Source organism: Dendrobates tinctorius, unplaced genomic scaffold, assembly GCF_039654945.1.
Source record: "Dendrobates tinctorius isolate UK_male_01 unplaced genomic scaffold, ASM3965494v1 ptg000192l, whole genome shotgun sequence".
Classification (NCBI taxonomy): domain Eukaryota; kingdom Metazoa; phylum Chordata; class Amphibia; order Anura; family Dendrobatidae; genus Dendrobates; species Dendrobates tinctorius.
Genome location: NW_027361859.1, coordinates 7,094,207 through 7,122,022, shown reverse-complemented (window position 1 = coordinate 7,122,022; position 27,816 = coordinate 7,094,207). Strand labels below are relative to the sequence as shown.

Genomic DNA, 27,816 nt, shown 5'->3' with positions numbered 1-27,816 from the left:
TTAGAAAACATCAGAAAACTTTATTAAATGACAATGCTTACAAAAAAATGAAGAGAAAATTAAATCAATGATGATGTTCGTAGCTACTTGTAATAAATAGGACACACACATGTAAAACAAATTGTGAAGAAGTATCATCCTTCCAGAACAAATTGAACATTTGTTAAAGTTAATTACTTTATTAGTTTAGGGTGGGAAGTGTTTCTGAAAAGGCTTAAGTCATAGGGACATTTTTACCACCAAGTTCCTTTGTAGAAAACTATAATCAAAGAGAAACCTTGGTTGGCTCATATTTGGTAATTACAATGTGTTGGTCATACTACAAATCTACAGAATGTCTACACTAGATGTCCGATAAAGACTAAAACAATTATATTTTACACTGTGAGATCTTTGCTGTGCTATTGGATCTGAGTTGTCCATATGTTCTACATAAAAAGGCTTCTTCTCGCTGTGACTCCTCTGATGTCTGATCTGACTTTTCATTAATACGGCTTCTCCCCTGTGTGAACTCTCTGGTGTATAGCAACATGTGATTTCCTGGTAAAACATTTCCCACATTCTGAACATGAAAATGGCTTCTCACCTGTGTGAACTCTTTGATGTGCCACTAAATCTGCTTTCCGTTTAAAAGACTTACTACATTGTGTACATGAAAATGGTTTCTCACCTGTGTGAAGTATATGATGTCTAAAAAGAACTGACTTCTGGCTAAAACATTTTGAACATACTGAACATGAAAAAGGCTTCTCCCCTGTGTGAATTCTTAGATGCTCAATAAGATATGATTTCCGATTAAAACTTTTCCCACATTCTGAACATGAATATGGCTTCTCCGTTGTGTGAATTCGTTGATGTCTGACAAGATTTGATTCATGGTTGAAACATTTTCCACATTCTGAACAGATATACGGCTTCTCCTCTGTGTAAATTTGCTGATGAGTAACATCAGATTCCTGGTTGACACATTTCCCACATTCTGAACTTGAATATGGCTTAATTCCTGTTTGAGATCTTTGCTTTTCCTTTACAATCTGCAATGAATCAGAAGATGGGGCCAGTTGAAAAGGATCAGATGATAGAACTTTAATTTGAAGGACCGAGTACATAAACGGGATAATGGCATGCTCTAGTGTTATGCGTGATTCCACAATCACATACCTTGAAATCTGAAGATATTTGATGTCCTTCTTGGCTCCAAGAATTATTATTTGCTGAAAATAAGCTCAATTTGATTATTTATTAATTTAATTACTTTGAAGTTATATTCATAATTTTAAACAAATGTAAAATATTTTGACTTTTCTGTTTAATTTAGTTTCAATTTTCTAGTAAATTGCTCAGTACAGAATCATAAAAATCATGAAAAGATCAGTACTGCTACATGTGTGATTCTCACAGAGCAGAGAAGGGTAGTATGGTCATGTAAAAAAGGCATTGCTTTAGACTGAGTATAAGTCTGACTTACCAATATTCTTTTTTTTTTAAATGTTGCTTACAAAACTACAACATTCAGAACATGAGTATGGCTTCTCCTCCATGGCACTTTGTGCCACTAAAACAGCATTCTGTTTAAAAGATTTACTACATGGTGAATATGAAAATTGTTTCAATTCTCACCTGTGTGAAGTCTGTGATGTCTAAAAAGAACTGATTTCTGGCTAAAACATTTTCCACATACTGAACATGAAAAAGGCTTCTCCCCTGTGTGAATTCTTTGATGCTCCACCATATTTGCCTTCCTCTTAAAACATTTCTTACATTCTGGACATGAATATGGTTTCTCCGCAATATGAGTTCGCTGATGGGTCACAAGATCAGATTTATGGTTGAAGCATTTCTCATATTCTGAACTTGAATATGTCTTAATTCCTGTATTAACTCTTTGATTTTGCTTCACAGTCTGTGATGAAGATTGGACCAGTTGAAAAGGATCAGGTGATAGATCTTCGCTGTGAATGGCTGCGTTTTCATACTGGATAATGGTGTGATCTTCATTAGTATCATGTGTGATTCCTTGATCACTTGCTTTAAAATCTGAAAATACTTGATGTTCTTCTTGGCTCCAAGCACAGTCATCTGCTAAGAATAAACTAATTTTTATTATTTTGGAGTTTCCTTGCTTTGAAATTATATTATGGGTTTTTTAAGATAATTTTTATCTAAAAGTTTATATAAGAATTGCAAATCAACTGACAAAGTCAACTAAGACATATCACAAATTAAAGATAACATGTTACCATGAAAATAAAGTCCAATCTGCAGCCAAGATGTTATATGGAAAAGGGAGCTGAGTAGACTCATGAAGTATTACACTGGCTACCCATCCACTTCAGAATTCAGTATAAACTTATTACCCTCACTCACAAAGCCCTCCTTGGCTCAGCACCACCCTACATCTCCTCCCTTGTTTCAGTATACCACTCTACCCGCGCCCTCCGTTCTGCTGATGACCTGAGGTTAGCATCCTCAATAATCAGAACCTCCCACTCCCGTCTCCAAGACTTTACACCTGCTGCGCCAATTCTTTGGAATGCACTTCCCAGGTCAATACGATTAGTCCCCAATCCCCACAATTTTAAGCGTGCCCTGAAAACGCATTTATTCAGACTGGCCTATCGCCTCAACACATTAATCTAATCTATCCCTGTGTGGCACAGCCAAAAGTCTTACCATAACCAGGTTCCCCGCATCATGTTCCCACATGCTTTATGCATCCATTAGCCCTCTGTGTCTGTACTGTTACACACTTAACATTATGGCTGGTCCATACAATCAGGGCAACTGTTACCACCCACCTTTCGTGTCTACCTCTTTCCTCACAGACTGTAAGCTTGCGAGCAGGGCCCTCATTCCTCTTGGTATTTGTTATAATCTATGTGATTATTGTTATGATGTAATGTCTATTGTCTGTACAAATCCCCTCTGAAATGTAAAGTGCTGTGGAATATATCGGCGCTATAGAAATAAAATTTATTATTAATATTAGTATTTCTTCCTGAAAATTATTACAATTACACGTTTTGTTATACACATTTATTTCCCTTATGTGTTTTGAAACAACACAAAAAAAACAACAAACAAAAAGAAAAATAGGCAAATTGAACAAAACCCCCAAAATGGCTGGACAAAATTGTTGGCACCCTCAACTTAATATTTGTTTGCACACCCTTTGGAATAAATACCTGCAATCAATTGCTTCCAATAACCATCAATAAGCTTCTTACACCTCTCAACTGAAATTTTGAATCACTCTTGAAAACTGCTCCAAGTCTCTCATATTTGAAGGGTGCCTTGTCCTAACAGCAATAATAAGATCCATCCTCAGGTTTTCAATGAGATTTACATCCGGACTCACTGCTGTCCACTTCAGAACTCTCCAGCGCTTTGTTTCCACCAATTTCTGGTTTTGATGTATGTTTGGGGTCATTGTACTGCTGGAAGACCCATGACTTAGGATGCAAACCCTGCTTTCAGACACTGGGCACTACATTGCAACCCAAAATCTTTTGTTAATCTTAAGATTTCATGATGCCTTGCACACAGTCAAGGTAGCTAGTGCTAGTGGCAGGTAAAGAACCCCAAAATATATTTGAGCCTCCACCATATTTGACTGTAGGTACTGTGTTCATTTCTTCGTAGACCTCTTTCCATTTTGGGTAAACAGTAGAATGATGTGCTTTACCTAAAAGATCTTGGTCTCATCTGTCCACAAGATACCTTCCCAGAAGGATTTTGGCTTACTCATGTACATTTTGGCAATCTGCAGTCTATCTTTTTTATGTCTCTGTGTCAGCAGTAGGGTCCCCCTGGGTTTCCTGCCATAGTGTTTCATTTAATTCAAATGTCAACTGATAGTTCGTGCTGACACTGATGCACCCTGAGTCCACATAAATTTCTTTGGAACTTGATTGGGACTGCTTATCAAATACCCGGGCTATCCTAAGATGCAACTTTTCATCAATTTTTCTCTGCCCTCCATGTCAAGGGAGATTGGATTACCGTAAGTGCAATGAGTTGTAAACTTCTTGATTATGCTGAACACCGTGGCCATAGGAAAATCTCTGGAGGTGGACTTGTAACCTTGAGATTGTTGAAATTGTACAATTTTGGCTCTCAAGTCCTCAGATAGTTCTCTTTTACTTTTTCTGTTCTTTATGCTTAATGTGGCAAACACAGACACACAATGCAAATATTTATTCAACTTCTCCCCTTTTTATCTGGTTTGAGGTGTGATTGATTTTCCTATTGCCCACACCTGTTACTTGTCACAGGTGAGTTTGAACGAGCATCACATGCTTGAAACAAAGTTGTTTACCCACAATTTTGGAACGGTGTTAACAATTTTGTCCAGCCCATTTTTTAGGTTTTGTGTGAAATTCAGTCCCATAAGTGAATATATATATGAGAAAAAATTCAGCATAACTTGTGCTTTCATCATTAAACCTCTGCTCTTTCTGGGATTTTCAGTCCAGTGTGTGGTCCAATCAGTGAATTAATTGTGCATACAGAGATTGTTGTCCGTCACTGATAAGACCGTCCGCTGTAACAAAAATTCTAGAACAAGCACAGGTTTAAAGTATGAAAACACAAATTATACTGAATGTTTTCCCACGAAACTATGAATGGGTCTGCTCAGCTCCACCTGCTCTGTAACATGATGCCAGCAGTTTGGACTTCTTTTTCATGGTGACAGGTTCCCTTTAACAGACAGAGAAGTTTTCATACTTAATTCAGCATCCTAATATGTTTCAATTTATCTTTTACCACCCCCTTTTAGGAAAATGCTCAGTAGAGAATCATAAAGTGCCCGATACGTCAGTGCTATTACGTTGTATGTGTCTGTTTCACACCATTCCACACTATAGCAAAAAGCAAAGAAGGATATCATGGTCGTGTACAAAGAAGCCTTAACTTTAAAGAGCGGGTAAAACGGTCTTACCACTGTTTTCTTTGTTTTACAATCTAGCAATGGATTTAACTATGTATTATGCAGAATAAAACACCAAATACTGCATATATAAAAGTGACTAAATGTGGCTGTCCTAACGAACATGAGAGCACTGAAGAATCTGAAATGCCTGCGGCTTCTTTATTGAACAAACACCCGACCACACAAGAAACCCATGACCGGATCTAAGGGAGAGAGAGGGCCTCACTCTCTCACTGGTTAGCAAGCCTTGAGCAAAATAAAAAGACACCTCCCACTTCCTCCTTGAGTGGCTTACAGAGTAATCAAGTGGGAGCTTCAAAGCTTCAATCAACTATGAGCCACAACACAGGAATAAGTAGTGGGGTTGTCATAGGTTCTGTGCTATTAGGGGTAGTAGTCCGGTATATATATATAAAACTGAGTGTATAGCCCCACCCACTCCGCATAGCCACATTCACTAATATCCCACATCATCCCGTCAGCCACAGTCACTGGACTACTACCCCTAATATCTCACATCATCCCGTCAGCCAGAGCCACCGGACAACTACCCCTAATATCCCACATCATCCCGTCAGCCAGAGCCACCGGACAACTACCCCTAATATCCCACATCATCCCATCAGCCAGAGCCACCGGACTACTACCCCTAATATCCCACAACATCCCGTCAGTCAGAGCCACCCGACAACTACCCCTAATATCCCACATCATCCCATCAGCCAGAACCATCGGACTACTACCACTAATATCCCACATCATTTCATCAGAGCCACCGGACTACTACTCCTAATATCCCACATCATCCCGTCACCCAGAGCCACCGGACTACTACCCCTAATATCCCACATTATCTCATCAGCCAGAGCAATCGGACTACTACCACTAATATCCCACACCATCCAGACAGCCAGAGCAATCGGACTACTACCGCTAATATCCCACACCATCCAGACAGCCAGAGCTACAGGACTACTACCACTAATATCCCACATCATCCCGTTAGAGCCATCGGACTACTACCCCTGGGATCAGAACCAGAGCGCTGACTGTAACAGTCCTAATTTCCATACCGGAGATCCCTTTAAGAGAGGCCTGGGTCAGAACCAGAGAGCTGAATGGATTTGCCCTGACTTCCATACCAGTGATCCCTTTAGTAAAAGCTTGGGGTCAGAATCAGAGCGCTGAGGGATTTGCCCTAACTTCCATACCGGAGATCCCTCTAAGAAAGGCCTGGGGTCAGTACCAAAGCGCAGAGTGGATTTGCCCTCACTTCCATACCAGGGATCCCTTTAAGAGGGGTCTGGGGTCAGAACCAGAGCGCAGCGTGGATTTGCCCTCACTTCCTTACCAGGGATCCCTTTAAGAGGGCCCTGGGGTCAGAACCAGAGCGCTGAGTGGAACAGTCCTAACTTTCATTCCGGGGATCCCTTTAAGAGGGAAGTTGTGCCTATGGGACTATGGGATGGAGGATATATATGATGGGTATATGGGCACTCGACTATGGGATGGAGGATGAGTGATGGGTATATGGGCACTGGACTATGGGATGGAGAATGTGTGATGGGTATATGGGCAGGGAGGGGGTGATTAATTTCTGTCATGTGCTCCCTGCTCCTTTCTTGGGGTTAGACAATGGCTGGGAGTTTATGTTCCTGGGGATGCTAGATTTCGCCCACCCGGTCAGTGTCTGCTGATGTGCTGTGGAATGGGAAAACTGTTGCTCATAGCAACCAATCACAGCTCAGCTTCTTTTAACCCCTTCCCGACATCCGACGGTATATCCCGTCCATGGGACCTAGGCCCCTATGCCCATGGACGGGATAGTACGTCGGGAGCGATCAGCGGCGCCCACGTGGTGAGCGCCGCTGATCGCGGCCAGGTGTCAGCTGATTATCACAGCTGACACCCGGCACAATGTGTCAGGGGCGGTCACGGACCGCCCCCGACACGTTAACCCCTTGCACACCGCGATCAAACATGATCGCGGTGTACCGGGAGTTAAAGGGAAGCATCGGCAGGGAGGGGGCTCCCTCCGTGCTTCCCTGAGCCCCCCACGGCAGCGCAATGTGCAGCGCTGCTGCGGGGGGCTCCTTTCCTCCAGGCCCCCGAATCCAAGATGGCGACGGGGGCCTTCGGGGGCCTGAGGAAGCTGGCTTCCTCAGTGCCTGCAAAGCGCAGGCATGAGGAAGCCTTCTGCAGTGCCTGTGTCAGATCGCTGATCTGTCACAGTGATCTGTGATGTGACAGATCAGCGATCTGTCACAGGACAGTGATGTCCCACCTGGGACTATTTAATAAAGTAAAAAAAAAATAAAAAAAAGTGTAAAAATAATTAAAAAAAAATCGCCAAATAAATTAGAAAAAAAAACAATAAAAGTACACATATTAGGTATCGCCGCGTCCGTAACGAACCGCCCTATAAAACTGTCCTATTAGTTAACCCCTTTAGCGAACCCCTTAAAAAATAAAAATAAAAAACGAAGCAAAAAATAATGATTTATTATCATACTGCCAAACAAAAAGTGTAATAACGCGCGATCAAAAAGACGCATATAAATATCCATGGTACCGCTGAAAACGTCATCTTGTCCCGCAAAAAACGAGCCGCGACACAGCATCATCAGCGAAAAAATAAAAAAGTTATAGCTCGCAGAATAAAGCGATGCAAAAATAATTATTTTTTATATAAAATAGTTTTCATTGCATAAAACCGACAAAAACATAAAACGACCTAAATGAGGTATCGCTGTAACCGTACTGACCCGAAGAATAAAACCGCTTTATCAATTTTACCGCACGTGGAACGGTGTAAACGCACCCCCCCAAAAGAAATTCATGAAACGCTGGTTTTTCTTCATTCTGCGTCCCAAAAATCGGAATAAAAAGCGATCAAAAAATTTCACGTGCCCGAAAATGGTACCAATAAAAACGTCAACTCGTCCCGCAAAAAATAAGACCTCATATGACCCGGTGGGTCAAAATACGGAAAAATTATAGCTCTCAATATGTGGTGATGCAAAAACTATTTTTACAATAAAAAGCGTCTTTTAGCGTGCGACAGCCGCCAAATATAAAAACCGCCATAAATAGTAAATCAAACCCCCCGTTATCACCCCCTTAGTTAGGGAAAAATAATAAAATTAAAAAAATGTATTTATTTCCATTTTTCCATTAGGGTTAGGGCTAGGGTTAGGGCTAGGGGTGTGTTGGGGTAGGGTAAGGGCTAGGGTTAGGGTTAGGGTAGGGTTAGGGTTAGGGCTAGGGTTAGGGTTAGGGCTAGGGGCATGTTGGGGTTCGGGTTGGAGTTAGAATTGGGGGTTTCCACTGTTTGGGCACATCAGGGGCTCTCCAAATGCAACATGGCGTCTGATCTCAATTCCAGCCAATTCTGAGTTGAAAAAGTCAAATGGTGCTCCTTCCCTTCCAAGCTCTGCCATGCGCCCAAACAGTGTTTTACCCCCACATGTAGGGTATCAGCCTACTCAGGACAAATTGCAAAACAATTTTTGGGGTCCAATTTCTCCTGTTGCCCTTAGGAAAATAAAAAATTGGGGGCAAAAATATCATTTTTGTGGAAAAAAATGATTTTTTTATTTTCACGTCCGAGTGTTATAAACTTCTGTGAAGCACTTGGGGGTTCAAAGTGCTCACCACACATCTAGATAAGTTCCGTGGGGGGTCTAATGTCCAAAATGGGGTCACTTGTGGGGAGTTTCAATAGTTTAGGTACATCAGGGGCTCTCCAAACGCACATGACACCCGCAGACCATTCCATCAAAGTCTGCATTCCAAAACGTCACTACTTCCCTTCCGAGCCCCGACGTGTGCCCATACAGTAGTTTTCTCCCACATATGGGGTATCAGCATACTCAGGACAAATTGGACAACAACTTTTAAGGTCCAATTTCTCCTGGTACCCTTGGGAAAATAAAAAAATGGTGACTAAAAGATCATGTTTGTGGAAAAAATACGAATTTTTTATTTTCACGCCCGGGCGTTATAAACTTCTGTGAAGCACTGGGGGGTTCAAAGTGCTCACCACACATCTAGATAAGTTCCTTGGGGGGTCTAGTTTACAAAATGGTGTCATTTGTGGGGGGTTTCCACTGTTTAGGTACATTAGGGGCTCTCCAAAGGCAACATGACACCCGCAGACCATTCCATCAAAGTCTGCATTCCAAAACGTCACTACTTCCCTTCCGAGCCCCGACGTGTGCCCATACAGTAGTTTTCTCCCACATATGGGGTATCAGCATACTCAGGACAAATTGGACAACAACTTTTAAGGTCCAATTTCTCCTGATACCCTTGGGAAAATAAAAAAATGGTGACTAAAAGATCATGTTTGTGGAAAAAATACGAATTATTTATTTTCACGCCCGGGCGTTATAAACTTCTGTGAAGCACTGGGGGGGTCAAAGTGCTCACCACACATCTAGATAAGTTCCTTAGGGGGTCTAGTTTCCAAAATGGTGTCATTTGTGGGGGGTTTCCACTGTTTTGGTACATCAGGAGTTTTCCAAACGCGACATGGTGTCCGATCTCAATTCCAGCCAAAAACGTCAAATGGCGCTGCTTCCCTTCCGAGCTCTGCCATGCGCCCAAATAGTGGTTTACCCCCACATGTGGGGTATCAGCGTACTCAGGACAAATTGCACAATAATTTTTAGGGTCCTGTCACCCTTGGAAAAATAAGAATTGAGGGTGAAAAGATCATTTTTGTGGAAAAAATATGATTTTTTAATTGTATGGCTTTATGTTATAAACTTCTGTGAAGCCCATGGGGGTTCAAAGTTCTCACCACACATCTAGATAAGTTCCTTAGGGGGTCTAGTTTCCAAAATGGTGTCATTTGTGGGGGTTTCCACTGTTTTGGTACATCAGGGGTTTTCCAAACGCGACATGGTGTCCGATCTCAATTCCAGCCAAAAACGTCAAATGGCGCTGCTTCCCTTCCGAGCTCTGCCATGCGCCCAAATAGTGGTTTACCCCCACATGTGGGGTATCAGCGTACTCAGGACAAATTGCACAATAACTTTTAGGGTCCTGTTACCCTTGGAAAAATAAGAATTGAGGGTGAAAAGATCATTTTTGTGGAAAAAATATGATTTTTTAATTGTATGGCTTTATGTTATAAACTTCTGTGAAGCCCATGGGGGTTCAAAGTTCTCACCATACATCTAGATAAGTTCCTTAGGGGGTCTAGTTTCCAAAATGGTGTCATTTGTGGGGGGTTTCCACTGTTTTGGTACATCAGGGGTTTTCCAAACGTGACATGGTGTCCGATCTCAATTCCAGCCAAAAACGTCAAATGGCGCTGCTTCCCTTCTGAGCTCTGCCATGCGCCCAAATAGTGGTTTACCCCCACATGTGGGGTATCAGCGTACTCAGGACAAATTACACAATAACTTTTAGGGTCCTATTACCCTTGGGAAAATAAAAATTGGGGTGAAAAGATCATTTTTGTGGAAAAAATATGATTTTTTAATTGTACCGCTGTACGTTATAAACTTTTGTAAAGCCCTTGTGGGTTCAAAGTTCTCACCACATATCTAGATAAGTTCCTTGGGGGGTCTAGTTTCCAAAATGGGGTCACTTGTAGGGGGTTTCCACTGTTTAGGTACATCAGGGACTCTCCAAACGTGACATGGCGTCCAATCTGAATTCCAGCCAATTTTGCATTGAAAAAGTCAAACGGCGCTCCTTCCATTCTGAGCTCTGCCATGCGCCGAAACAGTCGTTCCCCCCCACAAATCAGGTATCTGCGTACTCAGGACAAATTGCACAATAACTTTTGCAGTCCAATTTCTCCTGTTACCCTTGGTAAAAAAAAAGAAATTGAACCTGAATTTTTTTTTTTATGAAAAAAAGTTAGATGTTCATTTTTTTTTAAATATTCAAAAAAATTCCTGTGACGCACCTAAAGGGTTAATAAACTTCTTGAATGTGGTTTTGAGCACCTTAAGGGGTGCAGTTTTTAGAATGGTGTCACTTTTGGGTATTTTCTATCATATAGACCCCTCAAAGTGGCTTCAAATGTGATGTGGTCCTAAAAATAAAATGGTGTTGTAAAAATGAGAAATCGCTGGTCAACTTTTAACCCTTATAACTTCCTAACAAAAAAAAATTTTGGTTCCAAAATTGTGCTGATGTAAAGTAAACATGTGGGAAATGTTAGTTATCAAGTTTTTTGTGTGCCGTATCTCTGTGATTTAAGGGCATAAAAATTCAAAGTTGGAAAATTGCGAAATTTTCAAAATTTTCGCCAAATTTCCGTTTTTTTCACAAATAAACGCAAGTTATTTGAATGAAATTTTACCACTAACATGAAGTACAATATGTCACGAGAAAACAATGTCAGAATCACCGGGATCCATGGAAGCGTTCCAGAGTTATGACCTCATAAATGTACAGTGGTCAGAATTGTAAAAATTGGCCCGGTCATGAACGTGCAAACCACCCTTGGGGGTGAAGGAGTTAAACAGCTCTGGTGATTGGCTGGGGTTATGTGGAGTGGGTGTGGCCGATACACACATACATACACACATACATTCATTTTTATATATATAGATAAGAAACCATTGGATTGTTGGTTGGAAAAACTTTGCACACTATTTGAGGTAATGTTTTGGTGCTGTTCCAATTTTTCATTCTATCCATCTATCTATTGCATATATATAAATATATATACACATATATATGTGTGTGTGTCTATTGTTATGCTGTAATGTCTATCGTCTGTACAAGTCAATTCTAAAATGTAAAGTGCTGCAGAATATGTCGGCACTATAGAAATAAAATTATTATATATATTATTATATCTATTCTATCTGTTCTATTCTAACCTGCATGCGGCACATGAATTGCCGGCTTTTACAAGGAGATCGGTGTGTAAAAATTGGACAGCATTCACATGGTCCAAGCGCTGTGCAATTTTTTGCTCGCACCCACTGACTTCTATTGTGGGGTGCGATCCGATTTCCGATTACAATCGCAGCATGCTGCGAGTTTTTTCCAGTCCAATCGTGATCCGATCCGAACTGGAAAAAAATACACAGATGAACACACAATGATAGAATAACATTAATCCAAACGCAATCTGATTTTTAATCGGATTGCATTCGTCCGATTTCATAGCAAGTGGGAATGACCCCTTAATGTTAACCCAAGCTAAAATGTCTAAAACTAAACCAAACCAGGAGACAAAAGGCTAAAACCAATCCACAGGTCAAGAAGACTTAACCAAGCTACAATGTCAAAAGCTAAATTAAATCAACTAATGGGGTAAATTAGTTGCACCAAATCATGTCATGAAACAGAGTCAGCAAGCTGAACACCAAACATGAGGAGACAGGCCCAGCGTTCTCTCATGGGTTATGGGGAAATATACAGAATGCTCATCTGAGCTGTTCATTTTCTCAAACTTTGTATTGGGGTATATAATTTTATGTTCTCTATTTTGTTATTGCATAGAAACTTTATACAGCTCTGGCAAAAATTAAGAGACCACTGCACAGTTTTATAAAAATCAGGTTCTCTACATGTCTGACAGCCATTCCATTCCAGTGTCAGTTGAATTCCAACCAGAGTACACCTCATTCTACTTAATGTGCTTCTGATTAGGTGATCACCTGAACCAAATCTTATTTAATGAAGGAAAGTATAAAAAACCCTGCTGTGGTGTTCTCAATCCTCTTGCAATAGGACAAGCTGGATGGCAAAACAAGTGCTAGTAATATCCTAAAAGTAATAGGAATGAAAAAATAACTTTTAACCATGCCATAGGAGTTGAAAAGGAAAGTCTTGAGTGAGGAAAAGAAGGGCTCAGTTCTGACTTTGCTAGAAGTGGGATACAGTGAGGGTCATGTTGCCTCCATCCTTAAAATTTCTAAGATGGCAGTCCATTACAACAAGGTCAAGCAGCAGACAATAGGGACAACAAAGCTACAGACCGGCAGAGGGCGCAAACGACTCTCCACTGACCGGGATGACTGTCATCTTATTCGACAGTCATTCAGCAACCACAGGATGACATCAAGTGACCTACAAAAGGAATGGCAAATTGCAGCTGGGGTGAAGTGCACGGCAAGAACAGTGCGTAACAAGCTCCTAGAGGCAGGGCTCAAGTCATGTAAAGCTAGTAAAAAGCCTTTCATCAATGAGAAGCAAAGGAGAGCCAGGCTGAAGTTTACCAAATACCATAAGGATTGGACCATAGAGGACTGAAGTAAGGTAATCTTCTCTGATGAGTCTAATTTTCAGCTTTGCCCAACACCTGATCGTCTAATGGTTAATTGGAGACCTGGAGAGGTGTACAAGCCACAGTGTCTTGCACCCACTTTGAAATTTGATGGAGGATCGGTGATGATCTGGGGATGCTTCAGCAAGGCTGGAATTGGGCAGGTTATTCTTGACTCAAGTCACATACAAACTTATCCTGGAAAAATAGTTGATTCCTTCTGCTCAGGCAATGATCCCCAACTCTGAGCACTGTTTTTTCCAGCAGGACAATGCGCCATGCCACATAGCAAGGTCAATCAATGTGTGTATGAAGGACCACCACATCAAATCCCTGTCATGGCCAGCCCAATCTCCAGACCTGAACCCCATTGAAAACCTCTGGAATGTAATCAAGCGGAAGATGGATAGTCACAAGCCATCAAAGAAGAACCGCTTACATTTTTGTACCAGGAGTGGCATAAGGTTACCCAAAAGCAGTGTGAAAGACTGGTGGAAAGCATGCCAAGACGCATGAAAGCTGTGATTAAAAATCATGGTTATATCACAAAATATTGATTTCTGAACTCTTCCTGAGTTAAAACATTAGTATTATTGTTTCAAAATGATTATAAACTTGTTTTCTTATTATTTGAGGTTTGCAAGCACTGCATTTTTTTATTATTTTGACCATTTCTCATTTTCTGAAAATAAATACAACATTTTGTGCTTGGAAATTCGAAGACATGTCAGTAGTTTATAGAATTAAAGAGCAATTTGCATTTTACTCAAAAATATACCTATGAAAAGGAAATCAGACAAACTGAAAATTTTGCAGTCTCTTAATTTTTGCCAGAGCTGTATACGAGTCTGATAGGAGCCAATAATTCTCTACTGTAGTTACAAAAGAGGTCACATCACCTCAGCAGATTGTGAACTAATGAACCTCATTGAAATAGAAAAATGTTATGTCCACATTCCAGCTGTATTTTACTTGTGTTACACCCTATTATAGAATTACCGTATATACTTGTGTATAAGCCAACCCATGTATAAGCTGACCCCCCTAACTTTGCCACAAAAAACTGGGAAAACGTATTGACTCCAGTATAAGCCCAGGGTGGAAAGTGCAGCAGCTACTGGTAAATTTCAAAAATAAAAATAAATACCAATAAAAGTAAAATAAATTGAGACATCAGTAGGTTAAATGTTTTTGAATATCCATATTGAATCAGGAGCCCCATATAATGCTCCATACAGTTCATGATGTGCCCTATAAGATGCTCCATACAAAATACACCCCATATCATGCTGAACAAAGGTTAATAATGGCCCCATAAAATGCTCCATAGAATAATATGCCCCATATGCTGCTACAGAAAGGTTATGGCCCCATAAGATATTCCATAGATTATGCCCCATATGCAGCCCCATAAGATGTTCCATAGATTATGCCACATAAGATGTTCCATAGATTATGCCCCATAAAATGCCCCATAGATTATGCCCCCATAAGATGCTTCATAGATTAGGCCCCCATAAGATGCTCCATAGACTATGCCCCCATAAGATGCTCCATAGATTTTGCCCCCAAATGCAGCCCTCATAAGATGCTCCATAGATTATGCCCCCATATGCTGCCCCATAAGATGCTCCATAGAATATGCCCCAATATGCAGCCCCCATAAGATGCTCCATAGATTATGCCCCCATATGCTGCCCCAAAAGATGCTCCATAGAATATGCCCCCATATGCTGCCCCTATAATATGCTCCATAGATTATGCCCCCCATATGCTGCCCCATAAGATGCTCCATAGGTTAAGGCCCCATATGCAGCCGCTGCTGCAAAAATAAATGACATACTCACCTCTCGTTGCTGGGGGCAAGGTCCCGGGTCCTGAGCAGGTGGAGACACCGGCCGCTATGGGGGACAGGTGCCGGTGTCGCTGCTCGCTAAGGACCCAGCACTTGAGATATTTACCTGTCCCCGGTCCATCGCTGCTGTCTGCCGCGTTCTCCGTCACTGACATTTAGGCAGCAGAGGGCACAGCATGCACTAACCACGTCACCGTGCCCTCTGCTGGCTATACGTCACTGACACAGGACGCAGCAGACATCAGCAAGCAGCGTTGGAACGGGGACAGGTGAATATTGGATATACTTACCCCCCGTCCTGGCGCGGTCTCTGCAGCCAGGCTTCTCCTACGGTCTCCCTTCCTTCAGCGGTCACGTGGTACTGCTCATTAAACTCATGAATATGCGCATATTTATGAGTTTAATGAGCGGTACCACGTGACTGCTGAAAGAAGAGAGACCATAGGAGAAGCAGAGGGGCTGCAGTGACCGCGCCAGGAGGGGGTAAGTATGATCTCTGACACCCCTGCTCCCCCGCCAACCCCAGGTATATGACTCGTTTATAAGCCGAAAGGGCTTATACACGAGTATATACGGTATATATTCATCCAAATTAAAATTCTATTTTGGTTGAAGGGGAGAAAATATACAATAAAAAAGAATAGACAAAAAACTAGGAAAGAGAAGAATCTGTGACCCCTCTGCACTTGGTGATTACTACTCACCTGGGCTGTCATCTGTAGGAATCTCCACTTTAAACCACTCATCACCACTCGCATATGTCTCTGTAGTATTAATATGGATCAGATCTTCACCCTGAAACAAACATTGTAAAAGTCACAGACAGATGGAGAAGTCACATCTATGATCAGCTCTAATCCTGCCATCTCCACCGTTCTCATTACACAAGTATAAAACATATAATACCGGTGAATAAAACAAGACTGAGCACAAGACCTTCACAGCCGTCTACACATCATAGGGGAGATTTCATGACACCTCCTCTCCATCTACCTGATGATCCTGAGTAATATTGGGATCTTCTTGTTTACAGTCCTGTGGAAGAAGAGGACAGGGACATCTCTCTGGTGTTGTCCTCTTACTGGATAGAACTGGAGGAAACACATACAGGGACTGAAATCATTCTTTACATACAGATAATTACAGGCTGTGTCTATTTAATCCCATCTATTACCTGGTAATGCGAGGAGCTGGGGAACCTCCATCATGACGTCCTTGTACAGATCTTTGTATCCTTCCAAATACTCCCACTCCTCCATGGAGAAATAGACGGCAACATCCTGACACCTTATAGGAACCTGACACATACATTGATACCATCATCCTCCGATCCCATCATAGCGTTACTGTATAATGTCCCAGCATTCCCAGCAGTGTTACCTCTCCAGTCAGCAGCTCAATCATTTTGTAGGTGAGTTCTAGGATCTTCTGGTCATTGATGTCCTCATGTATCAGGGAGTGAGGTGGAGGCCACGTGATTGGGTTCAGAGTTCTTTCCCATCCCTCAGACATAGGGTTCAGCTCACTAGAGGTCTTCTTCACTACTATGTAATCCTGGTTATGGAGAGACACATTAATAAATCTCACTACAGACATTTCTAGATTTTTCACATCTCCAGTTCTGTCCACCTGGTATTCCCATTGATAAGAATGATGAAATGTGACATCATCAGAATCTCTCACCTCTCCAGTAAGCCGGAATAGGATCTCTAGGGTGAGGTGTAATATCTCCTCAGCCATCTTGTCCTTGTCCATTTTCATCCTACATGGGTCAACCAGGAGAATTCTGTTATATAGAGGATCTCCACTGAGAGGATCCAATATTGTAGAAACCTGAATGGAAATGAGAGGAGCTGATGTACCACTAAAATTAATAAGGGAAGTAAGATATCATTTGTACACATTATAACTGGTTTTGTCCAGTTCTGGGTGTCAAATCTCCACAAAGCAAAATAAAATAACCAGCAAGCTAGAGCAATTTGCACAACCTGGCTCTGTGAGTGAGAGCAATATCCATACCTCATATGACCTTGGCCCAACTGTCTCTGTTCCTGGTACTGAAGTAGCTACAACAGAGGACAAGCCTATTGTAATTGACATCCACAAAGCCATAACTGAATACTCACTGAAAAATTGATTTTACAAGTGGACTTTGGAGTGCAGGTATACAGAACCTACGAATGTCTGATCTAGAGGATGTAGTCACACCACTCAGCGCAAGGGTTGAGGACTAGAATTTGCTTTGTCTGCTCAAAAGAATATGAAGGAGGAACTTGAAAACCATGGGTAGCATCCCAAAAGATGTCTTTAATAATCAACCCCGCCGTAGGAAGGAGAAGCTTACTCATCTTCTCTCAAAATCTCATATCACCACTTGTGCACTTGACCCCATCCTACCTCCTCCCCAGCCTTACCATCACACTTACCAAGGCCCCAACCCATTTTTTCAACCTATCACTAATTCTGGTACCTTCCCTTATGTTTTCAAACACACCACAACCACCCCTATAATAAAGAAACCATCCCTCATCTTGACCTCCATCTGTAATTCTGCTGCAGTGCAGTATAGCGCAACCTCCACCAGGGGGTGCTGGTGAGGGAAGAGAAGTTGCACAAACAGCATAGCACCACTGAGAAGCAGCACAGGCGCCACCAGGTGGCGAAAGAGTGGTCAGATGAGCCGAGTCAGAAACAGTCAGGAAAAAGAGGACCAGAGGAAAAAGCAATACATGTGGTCAACTACAAGCCTGAAGTCAGAGCCAGACGGGAGCAGAGAAAACCGAGACGTAAGACAGTTAAACAGGTCAGAAGACAAGCCGGGTCACATATCAAGAGGTCCAAGCACAGGGAACGAACACTAAGAAAAGCAGGGTGGCAGGAAAGGGAAGTCATGGGAACAGAGTAAACGGGCAGAGGACAAAGAACGGTATCAAGGAGTCAGCTGCTCTAGCCTGGAAATATGAACTATCACTAATGTTGGTCTGCAGGCCACAGCAGACTGAAATAGCCATACAGAACAACCCCCTCATGATCAGACCGGGGAGAGAATAACAAGAAACAAACCCTGGCATTGATCATGACACCATCATCTCATATTACTGTTCTTGATCATCTCCAAAATCCTTGAACAACACATTCATACTTTCCTCCCACCTCTCATCCAACTCACTCTTTGACAACCTACAATCTGGCTTGTGTGCAAACTACTCCATTGAAACAGCAACAATCAAAATTATTAACAACTTAGTACCAAAGCTAACAGACAGTTCTCCACACTCCTCCTTCTAGACCTGTCCTCTGCCTTCGACACGGTTGACAACTCCCTCCTATTACAGATCTTCTCTTGCCTAAGTGTCAAAGACCTTGCCCTCTCCTAGTTCTCCTCATACCTTTCTGTCCACACTTTTAGTATCTCCCATTTCCCATTCCCTTACTACTTCCTGATCCTGCCCTCTCTCTGTTGATGTCCATCAAGGCTTCTGTCTTGGGACCCTTACTCTTTTCCAATTATAACTTTGGCCTGGAAGAACTAATAAAATCCCATGGCTTTCAGTACCATCTTTACGCTGATGACACTGCTGATCTACTTCTCTAACCCTGATGACACCTATCTGTGGTGCAGAATCCCAGAATCCTTCTTTTCTTCCCACTTTCTAAAGGTCATTGTGGACAATTTCAAACTCATCATCTTTCCTCCATCACTCTCAACTCCTCTACCCAATCTATCTATGACAATAAATGACATCATACTTTTTCCTTTACCGGAAGTCCGCTGCCTAGAAATAACCCTTGACTCTGTCAAGTCTTTCAAACCACACATCCAAGGTCTAACCACCTCCTGCAGCCTTTAACTCAACAATATTTCCTGAATCTGTTCTTTGCTCGACCCTGAATCTACTAAAATGCTAGTGTATGCACTCATCATCTCCCATCTCTACTGCTGCAACATCTCCACTGAGACCTCTCCGGATGGTTGTTGGTTTTTGGGGGCTCTCGGCCTCGCGTAAGGTGGTCTGGACTGTGTCTCCATTGCTGAATCTAAGCAACACAAGCTCCAGCAGGGAGTCCAGCCTGCAGAGGAATTTTGCTCAGAGTTCCGTAGATGAGCCACTGACACCTGGTGGATCGATCCTGCTCTTAGGAGTCAGTTTTGTAAGGGCCTGTTTGAAAGATGCACTAGCGCTTTACGAAACTCCTGAATCATTGGAGGCCACCATGGCTCTGGCCATACACATAGATAGATGCCTCAGGAAAAGACCTGTTGTGACTCAGCCCCCCATGATACTCCTTTAAACCAAGGTTCTCCCTGTGTGCGCTAAAGTTAAGAGAGACCTCCCCTCGGTATAGTCTCTTGTGGTTCAAAACAAAACAGGGTTGTTTTTTCTGTGGTCAAAAGGGGCATTTCATTGGGGGTCAATTCTTCTTTACACAAGCGCAAAGAGCTGTCAGAAAACTTCTAACCCCAGGTTATGTGGGGGATAGCAACCTGGGTGTATATACAGTTGTGTGAAAAGTGTTTTCCCCTTCCTGATTTCCTAATCTTTTGCATCTTTGTCACACAAAATAGCACAAGTAAACACAAAATGCAGTTTTTAAATGATAGTCTTTATTATTAAGGAAAAAATAAATCCAATCCTACAGTGCCCTGTGTCAAAATTTGATTGCCTTCCTCTTAACACAAATTAACTGTGGTTTATCACAACTATGGGAAGTGGAGTTCAAATCACCAAGCCTGATTACTGCCACACCTTTTCTCAATCATGAAATCACTTAAATAGGACCTGCTTAACAAAGTCAAGTAGATCACAAGGTCCTCAAAAGCTAGACAGCAAGCCGCGATCCAAAGAAATTCTGGAACAAATAAGAAACAAAATAGTTGAGAAGTATCAGTCTGCAAAAGGTTTTAAAGCCATTTCTCAAACTTTAGAACTCCAGCAAACCACAGTTATAGCCATTATCCACAAATGGTGAACCTTCCCATGAATGGCCGGCAGACCAAAATTACCCCAAGAGCACAGCAACAACTCATTCAAGAGCTCAAAAAAGACCTCAAAACAACATCCAAAGAACTGCAGAACTCACCTTCCTCAGTTAAGGTCAGTGTTCATGACTCCACCATAGGGAAGAGACTTGGCAAAAATGGCCTGCATGGCAGAGTTCCAAGACAAAGACCAAAACTGAACAATAAGAACATAAAGGCTCATCTCAATTTTGCCAGAAAACATCTCGATAATCTCCAAGACTTGTGGGAGAATACTCTGTGGACTGAAAAGACAAAAGCTGAACTTTTTGGAAAGTGTATGTCCCATTACATCTGGCATAAAAGTAACACAGCATTTCAGAAAAAGAACATCATACCAATAGTAAAATATGGTGGTGGTAGTATGATGGCCTGGGGCTGTTTTCCTGATTATGGACTTGGAAGGCTTGCCGTGGTAAATGGAACTATTAATTCTGCTGTCTACCAAAAAATAAGGATAATGTCCGGCCATCTGTTTGTGACCTCAAACTGAAGCCCACTTTGGTTATACAGCAGGACAATGATCCAAAACACACCAGCAAGTCCATCTCTGAATGGCGAACAAAATTAAGACATTGGGGTGACCTAGTCAAAGTCCTGACCTTAATCTGATTGAGATGCTGTGGCATGACCTTAAAAAGTAAGCTCATGCTCGGAATCCCTGCAATGTGGCTGAATTACAACACTTCTGCAAAGATGTGTGGTCAAAAATTCCTCCAGAGCGTTGTAAAGACTCATTGACAGTTATCACAAACACTTGATTGCAGTTGTTGCTGCTAAGGGTGGCTCAACCAGTTATTAGGTTTAAGGGGCAATCACTTTTTCACACAGGGTACTGAAGGTTTGGATTTATTTTTCTCTTATTAATAAAGACCTTCATTTAAAGGTGTTTATTTGTGTTATTTTTACATAAATTTTTCAGATCACCAAATTTAAATATTAAGTGTGACAAACATGGAAAAGAAGAGGAAATCAGGAAGGGGGCAAACACTTTTTCACAAAACTGTATCTCCTCCACATGTTTCTCAGTTTTTCTTACCTGCAGAAGTGGTTATTGGTATGAAAACTGAGAAATATCTGTCCTACCGGATAGGAGGTGGAAGCTCGGTTCACACTGGACCTTTGTCTTCCCTGTAGTATTCTGGTGAAGCTCATCCCCATATTTACAATTGACTATGCATCTCTCGGTCAGGGAAATTTTACACAAGTTGTGCATAATTTTAACCTTTGCATAGGGGCTCTTCACAGGGAGCTCCTTTCTTGTTATATCTTGGAAGGTCTCCCTACTCCTATTGTGTTGATTCTTCCCTGGTTGACTAAGCATAAACCAGTCATAGACTGGAAGGCGAGAAGTATAAAGTGGAGTGATTTTTGCAAAAATGATTGCCTAGGTACTGTTATCTCTAGTGTCTACACTAAAAATATTCCATCTTTTCTCCGTTCTCTGCAAAGGAGTGTCAAGAACTACCTCCCCATTATGTGCATGATTGTCATGTGAACTTGCTTCTGGGTGCAAGGTTGCCCAAGACCACATTATACAATCTGGTCCTGAGAGACAGGCCATGAAGGATTATATCTCTGAGTCTTTCCAAGGGACACATTAGACCCTCATCTTCGCCTCTACCAACAGGGTTTCTTCTTTATTAAGAAGAAAGATGGGGGCCTGTGTCCCTGTTTGGACTTTCATGAGTTATATCAGATTATTATCCAGGACCCATATTTCCTCTCACTCATACCTGATTTGTTCACTCAGATTATTGGGGAAAAATGGTTCTCTAAGTAAGATCTCAGGGGAGACTATAATCTGTTTAGAATTAAGGATGGGATGAGGGGAAGACGGCTTTTAACAACCTAGAAGGGCATTATGAAAATCGTGTCAAGCCTTTTAGTTTGACTAATGCTCCTGCTGTGTTCCAACATTTCGTTAATGACATCTTCTGTCACCTCGTTGGTAGATTTTTAGTAGTGTATATTGACGATATTTTAATCTGCTCACCTGATCTCAAGTCTCATCAGGTACATGTCAGGCAGGTGTTACAGGTTCTACAGGATAATAAACTGTATGTCAAGTTGGAAACGTGTGTATTTGCCATTCAATTCTTAGGTTTACTAGGGTCATCTGCAGGTTTCCACATGGATCTTGATAAGGTCCAAGCGGTCCTGGAATGGAACCATCCGGAAAATCTGAAAGCATTACAACACATTTTGGGGTTTGCAAACTATTATCGAAATTTATCCAAAACATCTTGTCTGTTGTCAAACCCCTTACTGACATGACTAGGAAAGGTTCAGACTTCTCGAGGTGGTCGGACTGCACTCGGCAGACATTTTTTTCTTTGAAGAGATGTTTTTCCACTGCTCCAGTACTCATATAACCCGATGCTTCTCAACTATTTTTGTCAAGGTTGATGCTTCAGAGGTGGGGGTTGGGGCTGTATTATCTCAAGGGTCGTGAGGGGTAAATGGCATCTATGTGCCTTCTTCTCTATCTCATGAGTAAGACTGCATAGTGTAGTCGAAACGCGTAGACTGGGTCATGTAAGCCATGAAAATTTTGTTTTGTATGCACTATAATTTCTTTTGAAGTCCTGTTGAGCCATACTCCAATTTTTTCTATTATCGTTGATGTGAGGCCAGGGCGAGGCCGGTGTCTGAGCCTCAGGTGGATGAGCATAGAGCAACCAGGTGAGCTGGAATTAAATTTTTATGAACTCATTTATCCATGGATTTCATCATGGATATTCCTTCATCCTCTAGCAAAACGGTTATTTTAGTGGTGGTGGATAGGTTTAGTAAAATGGCACACTCTATTGCTTCACCTGCTCTCCCTAACGCCAAGACACTGGCTCAGGTGTTTGTCACTGAGATCGTGAAGCTTCACGAGGTTCCCGCCAATGTGGTGTCAGATAGGGGGACCCAATGTGTATCTAAATTTTTGAGGGCGTTTTGTTCTAGTTTAGGGATGCAGCTATCTTTTTCTTCGGCATCCATCTGCAAACTAATGGCTAGACTGAACGCCTAAACCAAAGTTTGGAGACTTACCTCAGATGTTTTGTGTCAGATAACCAGGAGGATTGGTCTTCTTTTCTACCACTGGCTAGTTTGCGTTTAACAGTTGATGTAGTGTGTCCACTGGTAAGTTGCTACTTTTTGGCGTATATGCTTACCATCCACAATTCTGTACCTTCAGTAAAGATGAGTAATAGGGAATTCCTGGGGAGAAACAATTTTTTTCTTTGCTCTCATCAGTATGGGAAGAATTCTGAATAATTTAAAGATCATGGGGACAAATACAAATGTATGGCTGAAAAGAAACGATTGTCAGGTCCGGACCTGGGGGTGAATGATTTAGTAGAGCTGTCCACCAAAAATATTAAACTGAATTTTCATTCTTGGAAATTAGGTCCTAAGTTTATTGGTCCTTATAAGGTGGTCGCCGTAATCAAACCTGTAGCTTTTTGTCTCAAGCTTCCGCCAACTCTCAAGATCCATAATGTTTTTCACAGGTCTTTGCTCCAAAAATTTGTTGCACCTGTGGAACCGTGAACTTTATGGCCACCACCTGTTATTGTTGATGGCAATTTAGAATTTCAGGTAGCAAGAATCATTGATTCCAATATGGTACGCCACTCAGTACCTGCCTGGTACATTGGAAGGGGTATTATCCGGAGGAGCGGATGTGGGTGCCAGCATCTGAAGTTAATGCCGGTAGGTTGATATGGACCTTTCATTGGCCCAGCCGGATAAACCAAGCCCTGAGAGTCATGTGGCCCCTTATAGAAGGGGGTACTGTTATGAGGGTATCACGTCCTCCTGGGAGATCTGGGTTTAGAAGATCACTACTTATTATTATTAATCGCAGATCTTCCAATTAGCCTGTGTGTTTGTGTCCCTTATGAAATAGATTTGGTTTCCTTTGGTGCTGAAGAGGTTAACAACCTTTTATATGCTGGTCAGAAATTTGCAGCTCCATTTTCAGCTGCTTCTCATCTGGTCATTACCTTTCCCCATAAAACCTTGCTAGACCTTCTCTGTCTTGCCAGTGAAAGCTTTGCTTCCTAGATCCTTGGAGACAGTGTTGAATTAGAAATCATTGTTGTTACCTCTAGATTTTTGTGTGCTGTTTTGGGGTGTATGCTTTCCTCATTGTCCTATTCCCATTTGGTTGTTACATTCCTATCCTTCCCTATATACCTCTTTACCTTTGTTGAGTGTTTGCTGCTTTCTGTTATCCCTGTTTTGTCTTTGTGTCCTGTTTACCTTACATTTCTGTCCTAGGCCTCATGTGGGAGGTGATAGATCAAGGGTTAACAGGAGCATAGTAAAGTCGGAAACTCGGGCCTCTTTACTTTCAAGAGTACCCCCAGAACAGCAATAGTTTGGGTCCTAGTTTCAGGGACAGTTTGAAGCCCCCCTTCTTTATGTAAGACCGTCACAGCGTGACAGGTTATTTATTTTAATTTGTATATTGTATGCAACCTCTTGTCATGCCATGCAATCAATGCCTCTCTAAAAAGTAAATAATAGTGATGAGCGAGTATACTCGTTTCCCGAGCATGCTGGGGTGTCCTCCGAGTATTTTGGCGTGCTCGGAGATTTAGTTTTTGTTGTCTGAGCTGCATGATTTGCGACTGCTGGACAGGCTGAATACATGTGTGGACTGCCTGTTTGTTAGGGAATTCCCACATGTATTCAGCCTGTTTACAAGTCGCAAATCATGCAGATGAGACGACGAAAACTAAATCTCCGAGCACGCCAAAATACTTGGAGGACACCCGAGCAACGAGTATACTCGCTCGTCACTAGTCTATATATATATAAACACCTTATCATGTCTGTAACTGAAATCGCGGATCGCTGATTGGTCGCGGCCGCCAGGCGCAGCTGTTTGTAACGGTAAGCTGCGCCTGCCGCTGATGGCCGCGACCAATCAGCGGCGGATGCAGTCGGGCGCAGCGCTCAATGGGGCGGCAGGCCTTGATCTGTAAAAAAGAGAATTAAAATTTAAAAAATGCTATTCTCACTTTCCGACGGCCTCCGATCTTCTTTCCACACGCCCGGTCTCGCGGTCCCAGTAATGCCTTGCCCCTTAGACCGGAGATGACGTCACTCTCGCGAGAGTGCGACGTCATCAGCGGTGTTTCGCGCAATGCATTACTGGGACCGTGAGGCTGGGCGCGTGGAAAGAAGATCAGAGGCTGTCGGAAGGTGAGTATATAACTAATTTTTTTTTTAACACAGACCACGCATACCAGCAAAGGGGGGTGAGGGGGACCATGCATACCAGGAAAGGGGGGTGAAGGGGACCATGCATACCAGCAATGGGGGGGTGAGGGGGACCATGCATACCAGCAATGGGGGGGAGGGATGGGACCATGCATACCAGCAATGGGGGGAGGGGGACCATGCATACCACCAATGGGGGGGTGAGGGTGACCATGCATACCACCAATGGGGGGAGGGGGACCATGCATACCAGCAATGGGGGGGAGGGGGACCATGCATACCAGCAATGAGGGGGAGGGGGACCATGCATACCAGCAATGGGGGGGAGGGGGAACATGCATACCAGCAATGGGGGGAGGGGGACCATGCATACCAGCAATGGGGGGGAGGGGGACCATGCATACCAGCAATGGGGGGTAAGGGTGACCATACATACTAGCAATGGGGGGTAAGGGTGACCATACATACCAGCAATGGGGGAAGGGGACCATGCATACCAGCAATGGGGGGAAGGGGACCATGCATACCAGCAATGGGGAGGGGGACCATGCATACCAGGAAAGGGGGATGAGGGTGACCATACATACCAGCAAAGGGGGGTGAGGGGGACCATGCATACCACCAATGGGGGGGTGACCATGCATATCAGGAAAGGGGGGTGAGGGGGACCATGCATACCAGGAAAGGGGGGTGAGGGTGACCATGCATACCAGGAAAGGGGGGTGAGGTGACCATGCATACCAGGATAAGGGGGGTGAGGGTGACCATGGATACCAGGATAAGGGGGTGAGGGTGACCATGCTTACCAGGATAAGGGGGTGAGGGTGACCATGCTTACCAGGAAAGGGAGGTGAGGGGAACATGCATACCAGGAAAGGGGGGTGATAGGACCATGCATACCAGGAAAGGGGGGATGAGGGGACCATGCATACCAGGAAAGGGGGGGTGAGGGGGAACATGCATACCAGGATTGGGGGGTGAGAGGACCATGCATTCCAAGACTGGAGGGTGAGGGGACCATACTTACCAGGATTGGGGGGTGAGGGGTACCATGCATATCAGGATTGGGGGGTGAGAGAACCATGCATATCATGACTGGGGTATGAGGGGACCATGCACACCACAAAAGGGAGGTGATGGGACCATGCATGCCAGGAAAGGGGGGTGAGGGGGACCATGCATACCAGGAAAGAGGGGTGAGAGGACCATGCATACCAGGATTGGAGGGTGAGAGGACCATGCATACCAGGATTGGAGGGTGAGAGGACCATGCATACCAGGATTGGGGGGTGAGGGGACCATGCATATCAGGATTGGGGGTGAGGGGACCATGCATACCAGGATTGGGGGGTGAAGGGACCATACATACCAGATAGGGGGGAGGGGTACCATGCATATCAGGATTGGGGGGTGAGGGGACCATGCATACCAGGATAGGGGGGAGGGGTACCATGCATATCAGGATTGGGGGGTGAGAGGACCATGCATACCAGGATTGGGGGGGGTACATTATTGTATTGTTATTAAAACTTCATAAGTAAACTACATACATATTCTAGAATAACCGATGCATTAGAATCGGGCCACCATCTAGTAAATAATAATAGTTACTGAACCTTTGGAAGTAAATTCAGTTTTGGTAGAGTTTTCAAGTCCTTTTTACAGAAAAAATGATACAGCCATACCAACACCAGATCAGATTACCAACGCACTAGCAAGATGCAGCAGACCCCCATGATAAAGGCTGGGGAAGCTCAGGTGCAAAATATTGATAAAACATTCTCTCACAAACCTACCAGTTCATGGAGGGAGTGGCTGTGCCAGTCACTTAGATAAGTGTGACGCACAGTTTCTGACTTAGAACCTATTGATGACGCCTATACTATTAGATCAGGTGGGCTGTCTAGCACTATATAAGTGTACTCCACAAGATAGATGCCTCAATTCACCCAACCAACATTAAGGCCCAGTGAACTCCTTCCTGCTGCCATCCTCAGCTCCTGTTTTGATTAGCCGGCCTGGCAAGATGCACAAAACATTAACCACCTAATCAAAAGGTTAGGCCAGTATGGCGGAATGGAGGAAGCGGTCCTTAGGGCTCCTGTTCGGCAACCACGGACTATTGACCTGGTCTCTGCAAATCGATCCCCTCCTCTAAAGACAATATTAACACAGCACAGCAAGAGGGCATGTAGGGGAACCAGAGACAAGTGCAACTGTAGGGGGTCCCTCTTATATAAGGGGAGTACAGTGACCACCCCGCAGTCACAGAGCTCCACGAGTGGGGGACGGGGCTGTGCACCTGGTAACGCCGCACTTTACCGTCTATGTCATATATGAAGGCAGCAAAATAGTGAAAACTACCCAAAAATATAAAATGTGGACAATATTATATTTCTAGCTTAGGAATGAAAAATAAATAAAGAAAAAAGTTAAGATATTCTCTAACGTTCAAAATAGCCCAAACCTGACAACCCTAACCTACCGGGGGGGCTCCAGCACCTACCTCCACCTGCACTCCACATATATGGCTGCTCTGT

General features: G+C 43.0%; 1 protein-coding gene across 1 annotated transcript; it reads right to left on the bottom strand.

Moving 5' to 3' along the window:
- On the bottom strand, positions 1-27,816 carry LOC141055812 (uncharacterized). The gene is made up of 9 exons (XM_073552526.1): positions 27,783-27,816; positions 16,714-16,863; positions 16,411-16,584; positions 16,205-16,328; positions 16,024-16,121; positions 15,735-15,825; positions 1,621-2,082; positions 1,162-1,214; positions 1-1,034 (listed from the first exon to the last, which is right to left on the bottom strand). The coding sequence occupies exons 2-9, from the start codon at positions 16,789-16,791 to the stop codon at positions 486-488; spliced, it is 1,629 nt and encodes a 542-aa protein (XP_073408627.1). The 5' UTR covers positions 16,792-16,863; positions 27,783-27,816; the 3' UTR covers positions 1-485.